General features: G+C 50.2%; 2 protein-coding genes across 8 annotated transcripts in view; both read right to left on the reverse strand.

Annotated features, from left to right (window-relative positions):
- Nucleotides 1–882: 882 nt before the first annotated feature.
- On the reverse strand, nucleotides 883–10625 carry sinhcaf (SIN3-HDAC complex associated factor). 2 transcript variants are annotated; one of them, XM_069192880.1, is made up of 6 exons: nucleotides 10472–10620; nucleotides 6838–6969; nucleotides 5940–6039; nucleotides 4772–4901; nucleotides 4410–4560; nucleotides 883–4208 (listed from the first exon to the last, which is right to left on the reverse strand). In XM_069192880.1, the coding sequence occupies exons 2-6, from the start codon at nucleotides 6963–6965 to the stop codon at nucleotides 4040–4042; spliced, it is 678 nt and encodes a 225-aa protein (XP_069048981.1). In that variant the 5' UTR covers nucleotides 6966–6969; nucleotides 10472–10620; the 3' UTR covers nucleotides 883–4039. The 2 variants fall into 2 exon arrangements, with proteins under 2 accessions (XP_069048981.1, XP_069048980.1); XM_069192879.1 differs by having other exon boundaries at nucleotides 4410–4901; nucleotides 10472–10625.
- A 2978-nt stretch (nucleotides 10626–13603) lies between these two features.
- The window catches only part of dennd5b (DENN/MADD domain containing 5B), an 86033-nt gene continuing 83086 nt past the window's right edge, over nucleotides 13604–16550 (reverse strand). For all 6 annotated transcript variants that reach the window (XM_069192874.1, XM_069192873.1, XM_069192875.1 and 3 more), the window contains one exon: nucleotides 13604–15956. In XM_069192874.1, coding sequence (XP_069048975.1) covers nucleotides 15773–15956 — 184 coding nt within the window. In that variant the 3' untranslated portion in view covers nucleotides 13604–15772. The remainder of the gene's footprint in view (nucleotides 15957–16550) is intronic.

The following is a 16550-nucleotide window of genomic DNA, read 5'->3' on the forward strand; positions in this document are numbered from 1 at the left end:
CTGCAGCTGCTGCATGGTACAATGTACCGACCGTCTACGTCAATTGTGTATTTGTACGCTAATAACCCAAGCACGCTTGCAAACATGACTTGACTGCTGGAAGCGAATTGATCGAGAATCTCATTCATCGGATAGCCCGGCGTCTTTCAGCAAGGCTGGGCAGCTGGATCCATAACAAGTAAAACCCTTCGTCTTTTTTTTAAAAGTAGACTTCCCTAGAGTTTCCTCTGGGCTTGTGGTGCGTGGGTTTTTTTTTTGTGGTGCTTTGTTTTTTTAGATTTCGAACGAGGTAGAAAATGGCTTCTCCAATATGAATCTGATTTCATAATCTTATTTTCGAGGGCGACAGCAGGTGCTGCCTACGTTGGCGTTTTTCGCAGTAACTGCTTTCTTCCGCCAGAGGGAAACAAATCCCCTGATGCCCATTAACATGTCCATGTCAGACATGTAGTTCCGTGAAGTGTGTACACACACTTGTCCTCTTATAACTGTACTCGCAAAATCAAAATGTAGCCGAGCAAATGAAGTTATTCCTATACAAACTGCACAGGGTAACTAAAGTTAACCTAAAATTGATCTAAAAAGGGAACTAAGATGTATGAAATATTAACAGCATAATGATTGATGAGGGAAAGTCTAATATGAAAATATCACGTAGATAAAAGCACAAAAACAAACTTATCAACTGCGGGTGTTAGTAAACGGAACAAAAATCTTTTCTGGCTACAAATCGCTCGGTGCAGTATAATGAAGGTCCAGTAAGCTCCCTTTTTAGAGTTATGGTTTGGATACTCTGAAAACTTTTAAGCCCCTGCAAAGATGAAAAGATTATAGAGCAAGTTTCCTTGCTCATTAACAGTGGAGCACACATGCACACTGAAATCTCCACAAGCTACCTTTATTATAGAACTAGTAAAAAAGTACAATATGTATAAAAAATACAAAACTTGCTCCAGAGATCTCTAATATAGTAGTACAAAGTGCATAGCTACATACATGCTTGTAACACTACAGCTAAGAAACTAGTTGCTGCAGATACCATGATGGGAGGTCATCAGACTTTCAGGCAAACATCTCACTGGGATCCTGTTCCTCATAAACTGGATAACTCCTCAATTAAAGGAGTATCCTCTTAAACGCATTAACAAAATCCAGATTTCTGCTACGTTGTATTTAAAATATTTGAATTACAGATAAAAAACCTTACCCTCATCTGCAGAAATCTGTACAAACAGTGCTAGATAAGATGCATCAGTTGAGTCAGGATAATTCGGGCACTGTGGTTGAATTAAATTGCCCCACCCCACCATTATTTGTATGATGGTCTAATTACATATTTTAAAAGAAGAAAGCACAAAATGAGCTCTACATTGGCACCAGCACAACACTGCTGAATCACACTGTGCGTGCCTGCAAGATGCACACACCTGCTAACGCCACGAGTGGCTTTTAGTGTCCGGATCGGGTACTCCACTCCCACACAGCCCTAAGAATTTCTTGTAAAAGTACAGTCAGGAGGGAGAGAGCAAATACAAATAAATACAAATAAATAACAGTGAGAGAAGTCGTTACAATATTTACCCCGTACATAAAACTGAAAACAAAGTGTACCATTTTAGTGTGCATGCACGGTACTGTTGTACACACAAATAATACACAAAAACAGCCTGTGGACAAGTCTGTAATCATTTCTGCACAAAAAGAGAAGCCTTACATGGTCAATCTCTGGGCTTAACAAGTCCAATTCTCACAGGCGAACATGCACACAAAACAGCTGCCAGCATGTTCAACCCAACACCAGCTTTCTAAAGAGGTTAATTCCTTTAATTTCTTTAAAAACAAAACATTATTGCAGTAATCTTTGCACTGACACACAGAAGATGATATGGGATTTGGAAGAGATGAGCTTATGTTTGGCTTAACCCACAGCTCGCTCATCCTAGGAGCCAGAATTGGGCCTCAAGAGCTCTGAGCTGATGAGGGTGGAGGGACAGGCCTTCTGTCCCAAGAGCCAGTCCTCACGAGCTCTGGACCACCCTACGCGGAGGCAAGCCCAGACTTCCAAACGAGTGTCCAAAACCCGATTCTCTTCAGAACCGTGATCATCTCCTACAGAAAAACAAAAACTCAAAGTGGGCACAAGCATCACTGTTCTAGGTTTTGCTAAATGTGTTGGTGCTGTAGCTGAAGTAAAACCAAACAGGAGCAATAAAAAAAAAAATCACAATTACAACAGAAGTATCCCTCATAATGACAGCAATTGCACACGCAGAATAAGTGTTCTGATTTACAAAAGAACCTCTAGTGAGAGATTTGAAAGCTTGAAGCAGCTGGAGCTCATCTCTTAATCAGTTCTGCTTGAGCTCAATTATAGTATCGTGATACATATGTAGCTGATTTGGTTACATTTTTCAAAGTATCGTGCCTAATGCCTTATTTTGATTGAAAAATGAAGACGTTTGCACAACCCAGTGGAGAAAAACTGTAGGGAAGACAGCTCTTTAAAACCCAGGCCTAGCAAGATTCAGGAATAAGTGAAGAGCTGTCAAACGTCTTCCGTGTTATTGGTTCTGAGAAGCAAAGAGCCTCCTGGAAGTACAAGTCCAAGACAGCTCTGTGCCTTTTAGCTCCGTCTGTTCATGCTCTCTCTGAAACTTGAGACGGGTCGCACACCAATGGGACCGTCCTGGAACAGTCAAGCAGGTGAACATTTGGGCAGTTTAACTGGTGTGAAAGCCGACAACCATCCTTCATTCTCCAGCCGTTTTTAAGGAGCTGAAAGTGCCTACAGGAGACCTCGTGGGTGGGGTGGTACCAGGAGGCTTTCAATCACAACAGCCAAACCCTAGAGAACGTGGGGAAAGGTCCCTGTGGAAACTCCAGGGGATTGAAGGGGATGTGGCAGAATCCAGCAGAAACGACCCGGAGCCTGGAAGGGAGAGCTCTGCACTGAAAGACCACTAGCACTCCAGCCAGCTCTCGCGACAAGAAGAGGACAGGAGAGGTGCAGGCCTTCGTGCACTGCTCTCCCGTACTCCCCGGAACGCAGCAGCAGATCAGGCAGGGGCCTGACCCGATGGGCGGGCAGATCACTGCCGAGGTGTGGCCAGGTCTGTGGAAAGCCGGAGACCGTCCTGGACACAGAAGGCACAAGGCTGGACGCCATTCTGTCCCTGAGAACACCAGCTGGGAGCAGCCTCCAGTAACCCAGCCTGCCTGTCTCTGGGAGACGGGAGGAAACCACAGCACCAGCTGAAAGTGACGAGAACATGCAGACTCCACACAGAAAGTACCCCAGGCCAGGACTGAACCCAGGATCCAAGAGCTGTGAGCTGTGGGGATGATAACTTTTCATAACAAGGAGAGGGCATACAGGGAAATAACTGATATAGTGTTTTTCAAAAGCTGTATAGCACTTAAATCCCACAGTCCAGAAAACTGTAGGCTGTGCACTGTGTCAATTCATGCAATACTGCAATAATGACTTTCATGTGCCATATTTAGCACTCATGCAGGACAGATACTCATGTTAATGAATCACAGAATAAAAGAACACCATACAACTGTCACAATTGTTTAGTGAGATCACAGGGGTTTCCTGACGGAGGATTCACTGGCCCTTGAATACCAACTTGGCACATTTAAGGCTAAAGGACTCTCATTTCATGTTACCTTTTTTGTAAAAGCTCAAACAGCTGTAAAGTCAGCTCTGGGAGAGTCTAGTGCCAGATACCCCTGAAAGGAGCAGTAGAGCTAAGGCAGGTGTAAACACTATGGGTCCATCCTGGTGGTCACAGCGGTCGTGTGCGCGTTCACACAACGGGGAAGACGGAGAGCCCGGTCCTGGACTGCTCCCGCGTGGAGTCGGCATCTTCCCACTGGATTCCTGAAGCTCCTGTACGCGGAAGAGCCCATTTGGCTCAGGCGTGGGAGCGATCCGACCGGCAGGGGAATGAAAGGGAAGAGCGAAGGAGGGTCTAGCTGCCCTTGGAAATCAAAGCCAAACGAGACAGCAGCCGATCGCAAACCAGTCAAAGCGTCACCACTCCTCCTCTTCCTCTTTGGCCGGGGGTGGGGACTGCACACCCTGGGGCTCCGGGGGCTCCCCGCCCTCCTTCTTACTGCCACAGCAGGGTTTGAAGAGATGGGGGTCGATCAGGACTTCTCCGAAGCGGCCTTTGTAAATGATCCCACAGCACACTTTTTGCCTGGAAAAATTAGAAGGATGGAGGAAAAAACAAAACAAAACAAGGTCCAGGCCTGGTCAGCGAATGACCGTGCCCGCAGCAGCCCAGTCGGACCGCCCTGCCACCTCCCCCTCCCCCCCCGCACTCCGGCGGCCAGGCCCCAGCGTCACCCTGGGGGGCCGCAGCGAGCAGAGGAGCGCCCCCCCACCCTCCGGCCACTACCTCTTCCAGTAGGTCAGGTCGAGGAAGGAGAAGACGGGGGCGCGGCCGGCGCCCGCGGGCAGCTCCGAGTCCGAGCCCTCGTCGGACGGGTGGCTGTAGCTGGGAGACTGGGCGGGCGAGGCGCTGGAGGCGGAGCTGTGCGCGTCGGAGTCTGCAGGAGACAGGAGACAGGAGACAGGAGACAGGAGACAGGAGACAGGAGACAGGAGACAGGAGACAGGAGACAGGAGACAGGAGACAGGAGACAGGAGACAGGAGACAGGAGACAGGAGACAGGAGACAGGAGACAGGGCGTGTGAGGTATGGCATGGGAGAGGAGGCCTCGTGGGCACCAGCATGCGGCTCCCGGCGCGGTGTCTTACGGTGTCTTTTCAGCCGCCCCTGGAGCCTGCTGACCGGGCCTGGGCCGGGCCGGACTCTGCCGGACAGCAGCTTCATCTTCCTCGGCCTCGCTGCCGTCTTCACGCTGGGACCCCCACGCGCGTCCACCACCTGCGAGTGCCCGGCACGGCGTTAGTCCAGGCAGAGGGGGGACAGCCCGGGGCCTCCAGACCCCATCCCCGCTCCCCAGAGAGTTTACTGAACATTTTACCTCCTCATCAATGTTCCCTCTAATTTCTAATGGCCCATGTGCACACAAATTTCAAGTTTTTCCCCCCTTGACAAAAACTTGTGCGCACTTAATTGTAAATTGTATGTAAAATTGTAAACCTGAAATTACTTTTTGTTAATATAGTCGTTCTCAGAGAAGCATAGAGGTCCAGAAGACCGGGACAGCGACTCAGCGAGCCCAGTCATAGAGACCGAGTGGGGAGCGAGCAGGAGCAGGGAGGTACGAGACCAGAGATATCGATGATCGAGAAGCAATAATAATGCACACAGCCAAGTTGGGCCTCTCTTGTCTCATGGTCAATTTAGCATTTTTCAGTTGACAACCGTGTTTGTTTTATTATGATCATATTTTGGGGGGAATTTATTTTTTTGTGCACAGTTCAGTTTCCTATGTGCGTGGATTTCCTAACCTGTGTGCGCCGCACATGCGCACAGCTTAGAGGGAGTATTGGCCCTCACCCACTTGAAGACATATCACACCACCTCTATCGCACACTGCCCAGAGGGATTAAGGTGCAGCGCTGCCCCCTGCTGGGGTTCAATCACTGTTGCTCATTTAGAGCTGCACAGCATCCCTCGCTGGCCGGCGTCAAACTCTGCAGTACCTGCCACGGGAATTTGACACCAGCTGGGGTGCAAACCAGGAGACAGCAATGATCTCGCCACTTCAAAATCAAACTTACTGTATACAAGTACACGTCATGAATAGTATTTCTAGTATGTTATATCAATCACTTAAAATATTGTACTTTTTGTGAAACATCATGCTTTAAGTTCCATTATCAATGTCATTTAAAAAAAAAGACCTTGATAATGAAACTGCACCCCCCAGATCAACTTCAATTCAAATCAATTACCCAACTACAAACAGCTACAAAAGCGCTTCTTGAAGTGCAAAGCAGGGCTGACAATACATACGTGATTCCAATTCTTCTTCGATCCGACCGGTAACTTCTTCCAGCGCTTCACGAGCAGGACACAGGCATTGCAGATCTCTCCAGAGCGAGCCTCACCCAGCCTGCGGGAGACAACACCGCCAGGTCAAAAGACGGAACCGGATCCGGAAAGAAACGACTCCCAGCCGCAGACCCGACTGTGACTGGACTGCAAACAGGCAATTCAGGAATCACTCATGCACACATCTCTCAGGGCGTCCAACACTGTGCTAATCACAACTCAGGCTTTACTAAATATGAAGAAAACATTTAGGACAGTACTTTCATACAGAATTCAATTTGCATAGGCTAAAACTAGAAAAATTATAATCTACAAAACACCAATACTGTAGTACTATGAGGATCAGGTTGATCAGGTGTCTTGCCTCATCAACCTGAACTTTTAACCAGAATTAAATTACTATTTCATTTAACAACACTGCTCTCGCTTTGAACATGAACACTCCTACGAGCCCTGACGAGAGATGGTTAGTGACGCACCTGAGCGCAAAGACATAGCTAAGGGCGACTCGGCTTCTGCTGGAGCAGGTACGGTTAGTGCCTTTCTGGATTCATTAATGCGTGAGAGTGCACACTGCATCGGTCTCCAGTTGTGTCGACGCCGCAGCCTTGCGCACAGTTGCATGAGCCCGGCCGGCCTCTCGCTGTCGCCACTGTGCTTTCACTGACCACCCTGCTGGGCCTCGACCTCAGCCCACCACTGCTGCCGCCCACGAGACGGGCAGGAGGCCCGGGCCAGGCCTCTCCCTGCGGTCTGACTGACCTCCCCTGGTCAAGGCACCGAGCGCAGGGGCTCCCCTGACCAGCCCCGGGACCCTGGAGCCCCGCGGTGGGGGGGGGGGGCGGCCCGGAGCTCTTACCCGAAGCAGCTGCGGAAGTCCCTCTCGTAGCGCTGGCTGTCCGTGAAGCGGGAGCTGGAGGACTTGGCCCGGCAGATGCAGCAGCCCAGGAGACTGCGGTACATCTTCGGCTTGTGGAACCCAAACATCTTCCTGCGGGGGCACAGGGCACAGGGCAGTGAGGCTCCGGGCTGCAGAGAGGCCCACCTGCCCCGCACAGCGCCCACACACGAGAGGAAACAAAACCAGCTCCCCGAGAGCGAGGGACACAGAGCCCCGGAGCAGGAGAGCGTTCCTGAAGAGCGTATCCTGCGCAGGCACACGCGCTCGAGTCTCTCATGTCCACAGGACTAGCACAGATAATCAGCGTAATAAAAGCAAAACCACTGGCCACGAACAACTAAGAACACAAAAGAAGTTGCTTCTTCTCTTTTTCCTACGAACATAAACCCAAGTCTTTTTGACACCTGCCCACCTGGACAGTGCAGGGAAACGCCAGGGCAGGCTGTGTCAGAAACTGTTTACTCACTAGTAAGAGCTCACTGGTAGAGAGCTGGCTGCAGTTCTGGTCAGCACTCTATAGACAAGAGCCTGCTGCCCTGGAGTCAGTCCAGGGAGGAACAACCAGATACACTCCAGATCTCAAGGGGCTGAAGAAACTGGAACAGTAGTGGAGAACGGAGACCTCACTCGAGTATTCAAACTCCTCAAGGGCAGCGACACAGACAGCCCAGACCACACGGACACACGTGGACACAGCTCTTTCCACAACAGAGGGAGGAGGGCACGAGCTGTTGAAGATGATGCCCTGTCTTCTTTCGGGAAACGTCTGGATAAGAGCTTCCGATCCATTAACTGCTACAGTAACTTCCAGACGGGCTAGACGGCTTTCGCAGTTGTTCTCCGGAGCAACATCAAATGAAATTTTAAAAACCTACATTTGTTCCAACTGATAAATGTAACTTTGCGTTATTGTTTAAAGGGGTGGCTTTATTCTAGACGTTGCAGCACGGGTATTTGACGCGCCAGAGGAGCGCGGCTCAAGCGAACCCTTTCTATAACCAGCTCCGTCCGGACTAGCAGCTTTAATTGGTGGGAATTCCCCAATTAGGCACACGGCTCAAAGCATCCATACCGTTCTGATGGGGAATACTGGTGTCAAGACTTGACACATCCACTGTGCGTAAAAACAGATCAGGAGCTCATATTAACACCTGTGGCTTGTTGAGAAAATCAGCTGTCTCTCCGAGATGGGAACACATCTTATAAACTAGGTTTTTAATAAGAATCTGGACAGATTTGGACAGAGGTCCAGTCAAAGGCTCAGTGGGACATCAGGTGGACTGTTTCTTTCTGAATATTTTGGATAAGTATAAATTACAGGTTGAACTCAGTCGTTGTTGAACAGAAACTCAAGCTCATCCTTTTCAATATCCCCATTCCGTCAAGCGAACTTCAACACGTTTTCGATCTCGTTACTAAACCCGCAGAAGGCTTTTAGAATTAATGCCACGTAATTGTCTACTAATTTCCTTTACATAAGATAAAATGACAAACTCGCTTTTAGGCTTACACACATTCTTAGACTTTTATTGGATTCTGTTTATAACTTTCCCACGCCTTTAAAACCAGTCCTACCCAGGTACTTTCACAGATCCTGAGGTGCAGACCGGTACGACTAGAGAGTTGTAGCCGAGGGGTTAAATTTGCTTTATTTGGGTTGCAAACGGTCTCAATTTGGTCCCATGTGTGAAAACGCCCATCGCTACGGGTGGCCGTAAAATAAGCGTTTTTTTTTTAAGAAGCGGAGATCATTTCTGTGCGTCAATCCGCACTCGACTGGAGCTCTGCAGCTGTCTTGTGTGACCCACACGAAAAGTAGGTCAGCAGCCGCCGGTCGGTCAGATGGCGACGCTGTCGGACAGCAAGCGCTCCGGTCCGCCGAGCTCCGCCACGGTGCGCATCGACCTTCACGGACAGAAACCCGGCGCCCACTTAAACACTGCACGGGAAACGTCCGAGATAAAATCAGATTCTCTAGCAACTCTCCTAGCGGTGGTCCGTGGTTTAGAGTGCAGGCGCACGGGGGCACCAATTAAAGCAAAGCAACTCAGTTTGTTCGCAAGACCAGAAGCCATCTCTGAAGTGCTAGCGAGAGCAGCTGCTCCCCAGGGCTCCGCTGGCCTGCCTGGCGAGCTGTCCCAGGCCTGACGTCACGCTGCAGACGAGGGCAGGAGTGTGCGGGGGTGTACACAGACCCGCGAAGCGCTGCAATTGCGGAAACCGCCACGAAAGGAAGGAAAACTGCCGTACGGAAGATACAAACACCAAGCAGAACAAACTCCCCCTCGACGAACAGAACTCGCTGCAGCAGCAGCTGCGTTTTATACGGTGCGTTTTTGCCACCAGGCGACACTGCCCTGAGACGTCGCTCTGACCGCCCACCGCTGCTCAGGGGAAGCGCGGCTCGGTTAGCTCCCGTGTGCGCCCCGTTCTTCATATGCAGCCCATTTCTACCGCGTTGGGCGCACTTCTGCCTATTGGGGGACGGATACGTCCCCGCCACGGCCGGGGTTTACAGACTCAGCGGCGGAAAGCCGGTCAGGACTGGCGACTCCCAGCACAACTGCTCCCGCACAGTGTAACCTGCGGCGCCCTTTGTTTCCAGGCGGTTGCGCGCTGGGGCGCCGGTGCCCGACCCGGAGAGCGCACCGGCGCACAGACTCGCAGGCGCGCCGGTCTCACGGACACACGGACGGGGGATGTGAACTCCGAAAGGAGCCCACCTTGCAAACGCGGCCACACGGCGCGCTGCCGAGGAAATGCTTACAGAGGTCATCGAGATGGCCGGGGATGCGACCACCAGTCTGGTCTTCGAGACAGACGCCATGGCCAAAGCGCGGTCAGACGAATACACACACTGTACAGGCTGACAAACGCACCTAAGCGCGTTTTTGGAAGTTAGATCCGCTATTCAAGCATAATCGAGTGCCGTTTCTAAACGGGGTCCAAGAGACTGTTCTAACACTGGGATTTAACGTTTACAGCTTTTTAGGCGGCACCTGCGTGGGGTTATTTAATGATCTTCACCGCAGCGGTAGTCGAGTCCATCTGAAACGCTTACTACATTAGCCTGTCCCATGCTGGTGAAATACGAAAACATTCAAACCACGTTAAACACATGTCGCAGATAAGCCTGTATTAGGACAATTCAGCAGCTACGACCCGTCTCTGTTGCAGCGGGTCAGCAGGAGGAGAATATATAGGTTACGAGGTCAAAACGAGCAAATGTTCGGTCGATCAGTGGCAGGTAAATAAGGCTGAAGTCAGCTATCGACATAGACTTCGCTTGACAGTAGTGGAGCTGCACGCTTTACAGTACCGTGTCGTAGTTACGTGCGCTCTTGAAATATACAAGAAACTTTGAAGGAAGTTTGCTTTTCTCACCCTAGGAGGACGAGGGAGTCCTCAAAAATATTTAAAACAAGCAATCAGGGGGGAAAAACCCCCATCAACAACGATTACCCACGCGCCCGCAGAAAAAGTAGGCTACTTCAATAAAAAATATCTTCATTTACCAGCTTTACGTAGCAACTAAGAAACTTGTTACACTAAAGCACGTTTTCTCCTCTCTCCAAACAACGGAAAGCCCTACCTGCCGAGAGCGTGGACTTCGAACCCAAAACGAAATGCAGTTGTGATTACGGCAGCCGCAACTCGGATTCATTGAACTATCCGACACAATAACACAAACTGCGCTCGCTTGTTGACGCTTCACTTGCTCCGTCTGGGAAATAGTAAATCGCTCCGCTCTGCGCAGGCTCCGTTCCCACGCCACCATTTTCTTCAATCAAACCTATTTGCATACGCGCCTGACGTTTCGTGGCGTCTGCATTCTGATGGCCTTATAAGGAAGGGGATATTGCGCGGGAAACGGGGGCTGGTACTGGTTGCCATGGCACACTTTTGTGCGCCTGGCGAATGGAAGCAGAGGGGCGGGGCGATAGACGTCACCTTGGAGCAGCAGATGGCCTCGCTGCAGAGGAGGAAGTGGTGCGCCTCACGTCTTTGTTCCCGGCCGGAGACGGGTCGTATCTGCCCACCGCTAACAATAGCGGCATTAATGCGCTGTTGCGAAGATGGATACCTTGCTGGGCTCAGATCATAACCCTGCGCCGAGCTGGTGGAACGTCACCATTGAGTCTAAACCCGGCGGGAAACCACGCACGGAGTTTATGGAGCCTGCAAGAAACGTGTCCCACCCTGCAGCGCGTCGCCAGTGCTTAGCCTGAAACGCTGCCGCGGAAATATTGCTTTCTGGTAAATATGTGGCTTTGCATCACGTTCTCCTGATAACGTGGTGCATTCGAGGTCTGGCGCTGTCTGTCTTCACACCAGGTCAAGCTGACAGCGGGGGTGGTTGGAGCAAAGCGCACCCAGATTCGTTTTGGGGGCGCAAAGGAATGGCCAGCGCTCACGGTGAAGGAGAACTGAGCTGTGTTGGTCTTGGGCCTAGCAGCCTGTGAGCGCGACAGCCTTCCTGCTTACTCGATGTCATTCAGTCAGGAGCGGAGATGTACAGGGGCTGTCCTGGGATAGGAAAACTTCTACAAGCCTCCCGCTTTTTGTAAGGGGTGCTGGTGGGCCAGTAGGTGGCACCCTCTGAACCACGGATTCCACTCCACATCCCCTCATAGCATCCGGTGGGTTGTCCTTCCTTTGGATGAGATGAGGTCTAGTGGTCCTGTTTGTTGGATAGGGCTGTTGACCCTGCTGTCCTGGCTCAGCCCCAGTCTTGAGCTTGAGCAATAGGGCTTCCTCCGAGCTTTGCCCTTGATTCACCTGGTGGGGCAGTTCCTCTCTCCCCCCCGTGTGTGAAGACCTCTGGGAACTATATAAATGCAATCGATGGACCTGAGCCGAATATTCAGAACCCTCCCAGCCATTGTCAAAGTCACCTGGAGGAGCTCTGCAGAGTGAATGTGAAACAGAACCACAGGGCATGTAGAAACTACATGGAAGTGCATTTAAAACAAAGAACAGAAGGCTCTTTACCCAGAGGGTGGTGAGAGTCTGGACCAGCCACAGGACCTGAACCTTTTTAATTTTGAACAGATGGGGTGACAGGGGCCTGACGCAGGTATTCAACTTCCTCAAAGGCACCGAAAGACAGCCCAAGCGGATTTCCTCAGAACCCCTTCTTCTTGCTACTTGGGACTGGTCAAAACCTATGATTGGATAAATGTGACACCATTTATAAAAAAAAAAGGCCAACAGGCTTTTTTTTTTAGGAAACTCAGCTATTTCAAGGTAGATAGAACTATTGAACTCTTTTCATTTATTGAAAGTGTCTTAACATTACTGGTTCACTTGTTGGTTTGCAACATCCCAAATGTAATAATTAGAAATAATGTGGGGAAATCAAATCATTGCCATAAAACAAAATTGAATAATCTCTAAGGCACTGTAAAGTCCATTATGAAAACCGGAGACAATACTGTACGAATGTGAATCTGTGCAGAACAGTGCGTCCTCTAGAAAACTGGGAGCAGAAGGGCACCAGGCTACCAAGAGGCCTATGACAGCTCCAAAGGAATTGCAGTCTTGCACAGCTGAGATGGAGGTAACTGCATATGACAGCAGCTGCAGAGTGCTTCACAGCTCTGGGCTTCATGCCAGAGTGACAACGAAAGCCATTGCTGAAAAAATCTCATCAGATCTTGGCTAGTGTTTGCCAGAAGGCATGTGTGAGACTCCGAGACCAAGTGGGAGAAGACTCCATGGTCCGATGAGACCAAACTGACATTCATAGGCTCAGAGCTAGGCGCTTTGCTTAGCGCAAGTGTGACAGTGAACACCATCCTGACGACTCCGTCCCTCCTGTGGAGGACAGTGGGGGCAGCTTCATGCTATGAAGATGCTCCGCTGCATCAGGCCCTGGCAGGACGGTGACCCAAAACAAAGTCGAAGCCCCACAGGACTATAAAAAAAAAAAAAGTCAGTGTTCTGGGGTCGACCAGTCGAAGTCACTCTGCTAACAGAAAACATACGTATTTATATTCAGATATTACATTCGCCAAGTGACTGGAAGGGCTACATTTTTTTGTAGGGTAACAAAGGGCACAGAGAAGCCTGGGCATCTTGACACACTCCCCCTCAGCTGTCCAGTATCCTGTTGACCACCATGCAGCCAGAATACCTCAATGATAGCAGCTGTACACTTCTTAATAATAATAATAATAATTATTATTATTCCTTCTATAGCACTTTTCTGGACACTCCACTCAAAGCTCTTTACAGGTAATCACCACCAGTATACAACCTCACCTGGATGATGCGACGGCAGCCATACTGCGCCAGTACACTCCCCACACACCAGCTCTCAGTGGGGAGGAGAGCAGAGTAATGAAGCCAGTTCAGAGATGGGGATTATTAGGAGGCCGTGATTGGCAAGGGCCAATGGGAAATTTGGTCAGGACACCGGGGTTACACCCCTACTCTTTTCGAGAAACGCCCTGGGATTTTTAATGACCACAGAGAGTCAGGACCTCGGTTCTACGTCTCATCTGAAGGACAGCACCTTTTTACAGTATAGTGTCCCTGTCCCTATTCTGGGGCATTAGGACCCACACAGACTGCAGGGTGAGCGCCCCCTACTGGCCCCAGTAACACCTCTTCCAGCAGCAGCCTCATCTTTCCCCAAGAGTCACCAATCCAGGTACTGACCACTCTCACCTGCAGATATGGCTGCTGGCTTCTTGTCCACAGGAGAAAACAGCACTTTCAATTTAATGAACAAAGCATGTTTAATGAAATGTTCCATAAATATCATAACAACAGTGATATGTACAAACAGCGCACTGCAGACATCTGAACATTCATTGGAAATAAAATCAGGAGGTCATGGCTGGTTGCGTAGTGAATTCACAATGACAGTGAAAAAGGCAAAAAAAAAAAGTATCTCAAAACTTGACTGTAAGTAGAGATTTTTAGTCCTGTCTTGTGTCACAGACTGATTGTAATAACTTCAGTTCATTTCTCTTGGTATGTAAAAGAGGTCAATCACTTCCAACATCCCATTTCCAGAGGTATTTGCTAGGACTTTCCTGGCTGGGTTCATCCACAGTACTGGACTTCCAAACACAGGGAAGAGAGCTGGGTAGGAGTTACCTTATGCTAATGCTACATTCCTGACCTAAATGATTAAACAACGTTGTCATTGATTCTGAGAGAAGGAAATAGAAATGAAAGTGGTTTCAATACTTAAGCCTGAAATGTGATTAAAATCCAGCCTTGTGATCTGTACTGTGCAGCAGTAGAGACAGGTCAGTATCGGACTCTCCCGGGCAGCAGATGGAACACCCCTGACGTACCAGAGGACCAGAGGAGTGAGGCTACAGTGCTGTGGAAGCAGGGACTGCCAGGGAAAAGTCAGGTGATTTTACGGACTCTCCGGCGTCATCTGATTTTCCTCACACAGCACCAGCAAGTCACAAAACCTTCCTCGTCCCTGGTATGGCATGGAGTGAGTCCTCAAGTCAAGTCCATGCAGGAAAACTGAACAAAAGTTGTCTTTGAGAAATGTACATGGCACGTTTACACTTGTTCCTGAGGCCTTGGGTCTCCCAAATTGAAACAGGAATACTGTCCACTATGTGCCTGTATATAATACTGTTAGCAACTTACAAGAACAAGGACAGACATGTTATTGTCTCTGGTCACAGTTTCTAGTTCTGGAGCAATGCAAAGCTGATCTCTAGATCTACTGACTGCAGCCTGAACTTGCAGTTCGTGAGCAGAGCAGACACTTATTTGCAGAAATACAGCAAAATCCACACACAATCCTCTCAATGAAGAGGAACGACAACCCCAGAGGAGATTTAGAATGAAAGCTTTCTAACGGAGGTGGATTGACTGACCTTTAGTTTTGAAGAGGTTTAATTAAATCTAAGTTAAAACTAGATCATCTATGGTTCACATTAGACTCTGGAGGAAAGCTGGAGTCTAGAATGTGCTCTAGTGTGAGAACCAGACTCTGGAGGAAAGCTGACAAAAGAAGTCACCTCTTGAAAGTTTGTGTGGAGGTTTTTGTTGCCTTGAATGCTTACTGAAATAGAACGCATGATTTAGTATTTATTTGTTCATATGCAAAATGGGTAGTAAACCATTTCAAAAACATTTCAGTGCTTGAATTTCTTGGCAGAACGCACAACATTCTCGACCGTTCTCTGAGACCAGTTAGAATTAAAAGACAAAAAGAAATGACACCGTGTCGGACAGACTGCAGTCCAGCTCCACTACAGCGAAGCACGTCTTCATTTCCAACACAGAAGACACGACCAGGGCACGTTCCCCCGCTGGCCTGTCTGTAGCTCCGGGCCGTTTGCCCTCTCTTCAGCTGGACGTGACGAGAGCGTGCGGCGAGATGAAGCACGAACTCCGAATCAGCCTGCAGAAGCAACAGCAGATGGGCTCCCCGCTTGGAGCCCACGGGCCCCGGGGTCTGCACCTCGTGACTGAGACGGTCAGCTTGGCGTGTCCACTTCCTCCTTGGCAAGGCAGTGCCCGCGGGCAGCAGGACCGTGCCAGTCTCTGTGCAGGGGAGAGGGCACATCCCCCCCCCCAGCACGAGACACGCTCTACATGTCTGGCTGGCTCCCCCTGGCAAGCTCAGCGCAGGAGCGTCAGAGCCTTTCATCGCTGGTGTTATGGAAAATAGATTTACACACATCTAGCAGGTGAAAAATATTCTATGTTTTTTTTTAACCTAAATCTCAAGGGTCTCTCAATGAACGAGCTACGGTAGGCAACACTGCACTCCTCTCTGTGCACAGCGTGTAGACGTGGGCCTCCTGGGCCCCGTCGGTCCAGTCGGTCCAGTCCCTCCCTCCGGCGTTGCGCTGCCAGCGGCTCAGCGATCCAGGGGAAGCCCGGCCAGGCCTGCGCCGCCGCGGGGCTACAGGTCTATGCCCTTGACCAGCGAGGACTCCAGCGTGATGTTGAACTCCTGGAGGGTCCGCAGCACCCCGCCGAGGGAGCTGACCGCCCGGTGGTCCCGCAGCAGCGCGTGCTCCTCGTACATCCTCTCCAGCAGGGGGCACTCCGCCAGCAGGGGCAGCCAGCGCGGCAGCCAGCGGTCCCTGCAATCACAGCGCCAGTGAGAGCCCAGCCCCGCCCTGGGCTTCCGCCACCTGCCCACCCCCCAGCTCCCCTAGAACCCACCCGCTGAAGCGATTTCCCGCTCTGGCGCTGCTGGTGCAGAATGGCTGTCCCCAGACCCCAGGCCCCTTCACTCCGAAACGTGCAAGAGGAGGGGTAAACGCCAAATGGAATTCCGTCGATTGACACGGTGCACTTTATTGTAATGACCGGGGGATTCGCACAGAATGAAGCTCGCACACCCCTGATGCGCCGGCAACAACACGTTTATTTACCTCCGCCCGTCAGACTTCAACAGACGGAGATCGAAACTCCTCGAAGGGGTCACGCACACACAGGGTAAGGATTAAGGAGGGGTACTTCAGTTCACAGCAGGTTACAAGGACAAAGCAGCAAATACTGACACCTATTTACAAGGGCTCTTCATACACTCTCTACACTCTTTACACTGCCAGGTCAGTCTCCAGTGGACACTGACCCTGTGCTCTGACCCCCAGCTTCTCCCCCTGTCTGTGTGTCTCAGAGAGAGCACGCTGGGGTCTGCGAAAAGACAAATTCCTCATGCAAGAAATTGT

This window comes from Lepisosteus oculatus, chromosome 7, assembly GCF_040954835.1.
Source record: "Lepisosteus oculatus isolate fLepOcu1 chromosome 7, fLepOcu1.hap2, whole genome shotgun sequence".
In the NCBI taxonomy this organism is placed as follows: domain Eukaryota; kingdom Metazoa; phylum Chordata; class Actinopteri; order Semionotiformes; family Lepisosteidae; genus Lepisosteus; species Lepisosteus oculatus.

What these genes read in the sequence shown, in the direction of transcription:
- sinhcaf (XM_069192879.1), bottom strand. Translation starts at nt 6,965, where the DNA reads ATGTTTGGGTTCCACAAGCCGAAGATGTACCGCAGTCTCCTGGGCTGC. An exon ending in CGAAGAAGAATTGGAATCAC is followed by an intron (nt 4,902 to 5,939) that starts GTATGTATTGTC and finishes GGGCACTCGCAG; the next exon opens with GTGGTGGACGCGCGTGGGGG. An exon ending in GACCTGACCTACTGGAAGAG is followed by an intron (nt 4,209 to 4,409) that starts GTAGTGGCCGGA and finishes TAATTTTTCCAG; the next exon opens with GCAAAAAGTGTGCTGTGGGA.